The sequence below is a fragment of the Sinocyclocheilus grahami genome, unplaced genomic scaffold, assembly GCF_001515645.1.
Source record: "Sinocyclocheilus grahami isolate Dianchi unplaced genomic scaffold, SAMN03320097.WGS_v1.1 scaffold1088.1, whole genome shotgun sequence".
NCBI classification, from domain to species: Eukaryota; Metazoa; Chordata; class Actinopteri; order Cypriniformes; family Cyprinidae; genus Sinocyclocheilus; species Sinocyclocheilus grahami.
This window is the reverse complement of record NW_015506267.1, coordinates 59,328-68,604: the sequence shown is the minus strand read 5'-3', so window position 1 is coordinate 68,604 and position 9,277 is coordinate 59,328. Positions and strand designations below refer to the sequence as shown.

At 34.5% G+C, this 9,277-nt stretch overlaps 1 protein-coding gene across 1 annotated transcript in view; it reads left to right on the top strand.

Annotated features, from left to right (window-relative positions):
* The window catches only part of LOC107566613 (diacylglycerol O-acyltransferase 1-like), a 16,339-nt gene extending 7,975 nt beyond the window's left edge, over nucleotides 1-8,364 (top strand). Inside the window, exons 3-7 of the mRNA XM_016252105.1 lie at nucleotides 5,891-5,931; nucleotides 7,219-7,304; nucleotides 7,464-7,516; nucleotides 7,810-7,915; nucleotides 8,228-8,364. Of these exons, the coding sequence (XP_016107591.1) occupies nucleotides 5,891-5,931; nucleotides 7,219-7,304; nucleotides 7,464-7,516; nucleotides 7,810-7,915; nucleotides 8,228-8,364 (423 nt within the window). The remainder of the gene's footprint in view (nucleotides 1-5,890; nucleotides 5,932-7,218; nucleotides 7,305-7,463; nucleotides 7,517-7,809; nucleotides 7,916-8,227) is intronic.
* The last annotated feature ends 913 nt before the right edge of the window (nucleotides 8,365-9,277 follow it).

The window sequence follows — 9,277 nt, the reverse complement described above, 5'->3', positions numbered from 1 at the left end:
TTTTTGGGTGAACTATCCCTTTAACTAAACCGGAGCAGACGGAACTTGCTGCTTTGGCAAGGGGGCGTGGCAGTACTGAAACACCGTCTAAGCTGTTCGCCAATCACAACGCACTGGGACAGCTAACCAATCACATCACATTTTGTTTTTCGGAAGGCGGACCTTCATCAAAGCCGGAACTAATCGAGCCGTTTGTGCCAGGCTGGGGAGAAAGGTATTGTAATAATGTAAATTATGTAAAAAATAATGCGTTTTTCGAACCACCAAGCTTGAGAGCATGTTCTAGTACACCCCCAAAACAAAATCAAGACTTTGTATAGAGCATAATAGGACCCCTTTAATGATGTGAGTGAGTGCAGGTACAGCTGCAGGGGAAATGGCTTGAAGGAGATGAGATGGAATAGGATCAAGAGGACAAGTAGTAGATGATTAGAAAGGATGAGTTTAGAGACTTCTGCCTCAAAGAGTGGAGAGAAGGATGTGAACGAGTGTATGTTTGCTGGTAAGATGTGCTTGACAGATTGTGGTGTGGCAAATTGTGCACATTTCAACTCATTTGTTTTTATTTTTTGTTTTTTTATTTCAGCTTTATTTTAGTATCATTTATATAATATTATTGTATTTTTATATTTTGAATTAGCTTTTATTTTTATATTTTAATTTTAGTTTGAGTAATTTTGTTATGTGCTTTTGTCATTTTTTTTAATATTTAGTTTTAATTTATTTTATTTCAATTTTAGTTTTAGTAATTTTAGTACCTCAACTTAAACTTAAAGGTCAGGTTTTTTTTAAGTTTAAGTTTTTCATCTAATATTTATATTTAATTTTATTTCAGCTTTACTGAAAATGACATTTAATAGTTTTAGTTTGAGTAATTTTAGTACGTCAGCCTAAACTTTTCACTTGTTTTTTTTAATAGTTTCAGTAATTTTTGTAGTACTTCAACTTAAACTTCATTTCATCTAGTTGCTAACTGTTACCATTTTTGTTTATTTTTTTCAAGTTTAAGCTTTTAATCTAATATTTAAGTTTTATGCTATTTCAGCTTTATTTCAATTGCCACAAACAATTTTTTATAGTTTTACATTTAGTAATTTTGGTACTTCAGCCTAATCTTATTTATTCCAGTTAGTTGTAAAGGTAACTTTAAATTTTAATGTTGTTTTTAGTTCAAGTTTTTCATCTAATATGAATTTTTTTAAAACATTACTTCATTTCAGATTGAATTTGATTACCAAAAACAGTCTTTTAAATGTTTTAGTTAACAACACTGTTTATTGGAAATGTACCCTGGTATTTTCATAATTTACCAACTGCATAGAATAAATCTCACTGGAGATTGGAGTGTTTTGCTGAACTTGAGACCTTTGCCTGTCCTAGAGTGACCTTTGACCCACTAACAGATCCTGCCAGCTCCATTGGCAGGCAATAAATACAGTGTCAATGACTCTGGCAGTTAATATGCTGAGGATGTATGTGCTAATGCTACAGGGACGCGACTTATGATGATGTGTCAATCAAAAGACAAAATGTCCTTCAAGTGAATCTCAGTCTGTCAGAGCGACCGGCAGAGTCTTAGAGTTTCTCTTCTCTGCGGTAATGAAAAATCAAACACTTCTGGAGATTACTTAAATGAACGCTCAGAAAATGTCACCCGTCCTCTAAAAATAAACATCTATTTCACCCTGAACCGCCGAGAAACTGGAGCAGCATCTTCAAAGCCATGGAAAGCAAATCACAGTTCTGAAACCAGTATTAATCCTCGCTTTGAAACACCATCGCATTGACGTTCTCTGTGGGATTTAGCTTTTACTTCATTTTTTTTAATAACCATATTCCCATGGAATATCCTCAAATGCTTTAAATCCATTAATGGATCGTTATGAAAGTCCAGTAGAAAGGCGGCTGCTTTTGAGGGATTTCGGCTGGAGAAAATAGATGGAGAGCAACAGTAGGGTCCTGAAAGTCAAACTCTCATTCAGTTTCTCCACAGAGAAATTGAGTTTTAACTATAATCGATAAAGCTTTCAAACCAGAGCTTGGAGATTTTAAGTGACATTATTTTGTGTAGAAAGTCAGTGTTATTTCAGTGTCTTTTTTTTATTGTTTAATTGCTGGAAACATCCACCAATCAGGTTGCTGGTAACATGGACATTTCGGTATCTCTACACTATCAAATTACTTGTGTTTTTGTACAGTGAAGAAACTTGGTGTAGAAACCATTTTTACTTTGAGATTGCTAGTAAATTTCACAAAGAAATTGCAAGTCACACATTGAATTGAACATGAAATGTTAGATATCAAAGTAGAAAGTTTTAAAGTAGAAAAACTCAAATAGTATTTTTTTCTTGTTAAATATTATGCACTCCAATAATCTGCATTACACCGTTTTAACCTAAACTAAGAAAGTGCATGTGATTTGTCAGTCATACATAAATTCAGATTTCTATAATAGTACAAATAAACTGAATGTGTTTTAAATACACAGTAACCAGGTTTATGTGTTTATCATCAACAAATCCAACTTGTTTCAATCTCATGCATCTTAACTAATTGTTTATTGCTTGTTTTGAATAAATGCGTTTTGAAAATATGATTATTTAAATAGATGTAAATAATAAACTAATCCAAGGTTTTTTTTTTTTTTTTTTTTTTTGTGGGAAAACTTCCCCCTTTTTTTTTTTTTTTTTATTGTTTAATTGCTGGAAACATCCACCAATCAGGTTGCTGGTAACATGGACATTTCGGTATCTCTACACTATCAAATTACTTGTGTTTTTGTACAGTGAAGAAACTTGGTGTAGAAACCATTTTTACTTTGAGATTGCTAGTAAATTTCACAAAGAAATTGCAAGTCACACATTGAATTGAACATGAAATGTTAGAAATCAAAGTAGAAAGTTTTAAAGTAGAAAAACTCAAATAGTATTTTTTCTTGTTAAATATTGCAGAGTGCAGAAATCTGACCTGTTTTATTTATGTATGGCTGACAAATATGCACCACGTTACATTTATTCGTTTATGTTAAACTGCGTAATCCAAATGGATGGAAATTTTATATGCAATTTAATATATAAATCTTAAATTCAGGCCTAAATATATATTGAATGTTGAAGTCTATGGCAAGTCTTTTGGAAAAGAGCGTGTGTGTGTGTGTCTGTACGCGTTTTTGTGACAAATGAGGACATAAATGTGTATAATGACAAAGGTATGACAGGTATTACAAGGAGAAGGTGACTTTTCAGGACATTACCCCATGTCCCCACTTTTCAAAACGCTTATAAATCACACAGAATGGAGTGTATTGAAAATCTGAAATAGCACAAAGTCTCCTGTGAGGGGTAGGTTTAGGGGTAGGGTTGGTGTAGGGCAATAGAACATACGGTCTGTACAGTATAAAAACCATTACACCTATGGAGAGTCCCCACTTTTCACAAAAACAAACCTGTGTGTGTGTCATGAAATGAACAGAAGTCCCACAGCCTTTAAGCAATTACCATAGCATGGATCTATGTGCTAAATCAATTAGCGAAACGCTTTTAATGAGGTCAGGGTTGAATCTGGCAGCTTTCCCAAAGCAAATCCAATCAAATGGCCTTTGGAATGAGAAAGTCTTTCAGCAAATCCTCTTCTGTCGTAAATCATCGGCGGCGGTTACAAGTGGTTCAAAGTCTTCAGGCCTTGAGTTTTGATTCAAAATTAAAGCCTCTGGTTCTTATGTTGCTTTTAATGAATAAAATAACCAAATCATAGTGAATTTAGTTTAAATAAAGCTGATGTAACATTCAGAGCAAGTCGATTTTCAATCGCTGAGTCTGAAATATGAGCGCAGAAACCTAAAGCATGAAAACTGCTCTAAAGGGTCAGAGGTCAGTTGTGTTTACAGCTGCGTTTATCAGACTGGAGTGCTTTATCTGAGGTTGTCTATGTTGTTGTGCTGTAGACTATGTTCTCTGCTAGTGACAGTATTCAAAATACAATTATGATAGATGCAACACACATTCATTGGAGAGAAACATGTATCTTTCTATTTTAGAGTGTATGAATGTATGTAGGAATAGTTCACCTAAAAAATGGCTGAAAATGTCCTCCCCCTCAGGCCATCCAAGATGAGTTTGTTTCTTCGTGGGAACAGATTTGGAGAAATGTAGCATTGCATCACTTGCTCAGCAATGGATGCTGTTGTTGTGCTGTAGACTATGTTCTCTGCTAGTGACAGTATTCAAAATACAATTATGATAGATGCAACACACATTCATTGGAGAGAAACATGTATCTTTCTATTTTAGAGTGTATGAATGTATGTAGGAATAGTTCACCCAAAAAATAAAAAATGGCTGAAAATGTCCTCCCCCTCAGGCCATCCAAGATGAGTTTGTTTCTTCGTGGGAACAGATTTGGAGAAATGTAGCATTGCATCACTTGCTCAGCAATGGATGCTCTGCAGTGAATGGGTGCCGTCAGAATGGGAGTCCAAACAGCTGATAAAAACATCACAATAATCCACAAGTAATCCACACCACTCCAGTCCATCAGTTAATGACTTGAGATGCCAAAAACTGTGTTTTTGTAAGAAACAAATCCATCATTAAGACGGTTTTAACTTTAAACTGTTGCTTCTGGCTGAAATACAAGTCCTCTACTCAATTGTATTGCTTTCTCCAGTTAAAATGTCGCGTCTCGTCTGAATCAGGAGAGAAATCTGCGCAGATCAAGCACTGTTTACAAGCCAAAACAGCTCTAAACAAATATGTTGGGTGGATTTTGATATGAGAGACAACAGGGGATGGACTTTGTCACTGGACAAAGCGTTATTATGAATGATGTACTTATATTTTGGCAAAAGTTTGAAGTTTAAATGCCTTAAAGATGGATTAGTTTCTTGCAGCATGCAGCTTTTCAATCCACAATTAGGGATGAAACAATTCACTCAACTCACGATGCAATACGATTCACAATACGAATTTCACGATATGATTTTCTCACAATTTTTTTTTTAACAAACATAGATTTAAGACAAATTATAAAGGTTTCCTTTTATTATTTCTCAGACAAAATGGTGCACATGTCTTTGTGAAACTGAAATATGTCAAATAACAAAATTAAACTGAAATTGTAAAACAAATCCCAAATCAAATAAATGAATAATACAAAATAGAAAGAAAATGTAAACAAACCAAGGCTTTGCCTGTGCTCTTTCCATTTAAAATTAGAGGTAACCACTGCATTTTAATCACAATCCAAACAAAGCATACATGCAGTTTTTTTTATTTAAATTTGATTGTATAATTTATTTTGCTTTGTGAAAATATACCACATAAAACATCTGAACAAAACAAAAACAGCAGAAGGGCAACATGAAAACACAAATTCACTCTCTGACAGCAGGTGGCGCTTATGGAGCAGCAGTGATACGGTGTTTCCTTGGTTACCACTGTAAACAAAGCCGTGCCGCAAATACTACATTAATATACATTTTATGGAGGTTTTCATGGAGTCCGTCATTGTATTGGACTCTCATTCTGACGGCACCTATTCACTGCAGAGGATCCATTGGCGAGCAAGTGATGCAAAGCTACATTTCTGGGGAAACTACTCTTTCAAACAGAGCAGATTCACATTCAAAATAATCGTTTGGTTTTAATATCCAAACAGAAATGTTTTAGTGATGTATTCCAGATAAGCAAGCATTTAATATTGCATCTTCTAGATAAAAACAAACATATAAAATAGACATGAACATGACAAAACTATCTGAATCCTCCTATTTTTAATGTTAGACATCAGTTCTCCTCCAGTGCATCTCTTGTTTTCCTTTAGTTTTGCCTGTAGGCTTGGATACAAGTGAACTGCAAATGCATTAAATTGGTTTATTTGTTTGTGTTTACAGGTTCTGTCCAATGCACGGCTGGTCCTGGAGAACCTTATAAAGTAAGTATATCATTAACATCATTTGTTGCTTAATTCATAAATAAACCGGCAATGGTAATTTGATTTCTCATGCTCAGTGACTCACTAATTTCTGGCTAATGATCCAGCTGAAGCGTCTGAATGAGACAGATAATGACTGTGCCCGGCAGGAACTAAATACATGTCTTTTGTTACTTGTCATTAAGCAAACACTTTTATCCAGAGCAGCATATAGTGCACTAATCGCTGGGCTCGTCCCTCTGGAGAAAGACACTGTTAAATGGCAATGTAACCCCTCTCTCCCGGGTCTTGAGATCAGTGGAGTGAGGTTTTACCTGCACAGCACCTACTCGCTGGCGTCCGTTACACACACCCCCTAAACCTCACTCCCATCCGGGTCACGGCACCAATGTAACCCCTCTCTCCCGGGTCCTCACCACCACACCTCGTTTTTGTTCCGAGTGGGTCTCCGGCATGGGAGGCGGTTGCACTAACAAGGAGGCTAAAGACTGCACAGCACCTACTCACTGGCCTCCGTTACAACAGCAGTAATGATGAAGAAACTCTCCAGTTTGTTGGTTGCTTCTATCAGGTGTTGAATACAGGAGCTTTGGCTTCTGGGATTTTTCAGCCCCTTCTCACTATAAAAACATTTATTCAACATTAGCATTAGCAAAAATGAGGCTTTCCCTAACAAACACCAATAGCAATACAGTCAAATTTATTTATTTGTTTGTTTGTATGAATAAAATGGAGCTTTAAAATTGTGTTGTTGTTTTCTTGCATTGCTTTTTCTTTTTTTTTCTTCTTTTTTGTATTGTGGCATTTTTTTAATGAAAATTATACACATTTTACTCCAATTCTCATTATTTTTGCGCTTTGTGAAAAAATCCCATTCTTATTATTGTAACGCAAAAAAAAGAGAATTAATATTTAAATCTTTATCATTTGTTATTTATATTAAATATTATATATATATATATATATAATGATTTTATAATTGATTTAAATAATTTATATTTATATACATTTATACACAATAATAGAAAATAATGTGTGTGTGTGACAATGCAAAAAAAAATATTTTAGAAATTTTATAAATCATTTGAGATTTTATAAATAATTTTCTAAATTATTGATTTAAATTACATATATATACAAAACGCAATATGCATGTTAGCAGTAAACAATGCAACATACGTAATACAATATGATGAAAAATTGAAGGTAACATTCATTTAACACATTAAAACGTAAGGTTTCTCATTAGAAATACATCTAAATTACATGTTCTCCTCTTGTCTTCAGATATGGCATTCTGGTGGACCCCATCCAGATCATCTCTCTCTTCCTGAAGGACCCGTACAGCTGGCCGGCTCTGTGCCTGATCATTGGTAAGATAAGTGTGTGTGGTTTGTGACCTACAGCAGATTCATGCAGATCAGTTCATGCTGAAGACATCATTTACACTTTCTGTCATGCATAACAATCCACGTCAGTATTCCATGCATACTCAGTTCAATGTGCCGTGTCTAATCCGTTTGTTTTTGCAGTTTCCAACGTCTTTATAATGGCAGCTTTGTACATAGAGAGAAAGCTATCTGTGGTGAGTTGCATGCTGGGAGTTGCGTGCATAGGCTTACAGATATAACCAATTACACTAAAGGGTAACACACACACACACATATATAGTATATATAAATATAATGAAATAACAAATAATTTAATTGTAAACATTTTTTTCCCATTTATAATATATCATTTTTGGTGTGGATGAAATATGACCTGAACATTTCTTAATGAGATTTGTTTGTTTATTGCAGGTTAAATGTATATCTGTTAGCACAAGTGTTTTCATTGCTGGTTGGTTTTAATAAAGTCGTGTAATTTCATTTTCAGGGCACCATCTCAGAGTGCACCGGAACATTCCTTCACTGCATCAATCTTGCAGCTCTTTTATTTGTCCCAGCTGGTACAGTTCTCAGCGTGTCCTCGATGACCCCGGGTATCATCTTCCATCAGTGTGCATATGTTCATACTAACACCTTCAACCATAGGTCTTATAAGAAAATGTCACTACAGCATTGTTTTCTCATGCACTAACTACAAAACAACTCTATTAGTGGTAGTTTTTACCTTTTGACCATGTGATTTGGTTGATCTGAACTAGAAAATTATGCTTTTGATGTAATCTTTTATCTTAAAAATCGACTAGTCACTATGTATCACTACATTTAGCAACTGTTTACTGTGTTCTTTATGTTATGTCTTGTATGTAAGTTCTGGGGTTCTTTCTTCCTTTCTGGCTGTGTTTCAGTGGGTGGTGTTGTGGCGTTGGGTGTCTTCACCGTTCTCTTCCTCAAGCTCTATTCATACAGCGACGTCAACAAATGGTGCAGAGAGATCAGACGCGCCAAAGCCCGAACCCTGTCTCGCTCTCACTCCTGTGAGTAACACTCCAACCTCACCAAAAACCACACACAACACACATTTTTATCATGCATATCTGACATCAGGCAGATTCCTATATTCACATGCATTTCTGTGCATGAATGCAAATGCTTCTAGATACACAATCACTTTGTGTTCTGAAATGCATAATTGCACAAATCTTAATGCAATGCATGTATAGCAATTATAGCAATAACAGCTGCCACTTGTTCTTCTATCTCTCCTGTAGCACCTGTGGTTTATGAATCTTGTGTTTTGTCATCTGTTGTTTGCTCTCAGTGTTTGTTTGAATATGTACAAAACAGAGATGTGATTTCTGTTTGCACAGAGTCTGAGCATCAACACTAATGTTGTGCTGTACTGCCACATACTGGACAAAGAAAAACAGCACATTTAAGGCAAACCTTACCATCAGCATTATTTATATAAACATGCTGTGTGTTGAGGACTAATTAAAAGTGTCTAATAAAATAAAAAAGCAACACCAGAAACTATTTTCACTCAGAAATTTCTAGTAAATTTTACAATTAATTACTGAGAAATAGCAAGTAATATATAGAATTAAATGTGAAATTTTGAAGGAGAAAGACTGAAATAGTTTCTTGTAAAATGTACTCCAGTGATCTTTTAGATAACTAAAATTGAAAGTAAAATTATAACCATTAAAAAACATTTTTGTTACTTGAAATAAAATAAATGTTAGCTGAAATAAAATATAAAAATGTTTTAAATCACCTGGTTGCCAAGGCAACATTTCTCATTTTGATTTAGTTTTACCTGATGTACTAAAGTAATTAATATATATAAAAACCAAAACTAATAAAAATGACAAAAACAAAATTTGTAAAACTGTAAGTAAACAACATAAAATGAAATAGGAAAACATAAAAATAGTATCTCAGTGATACTAAAATAA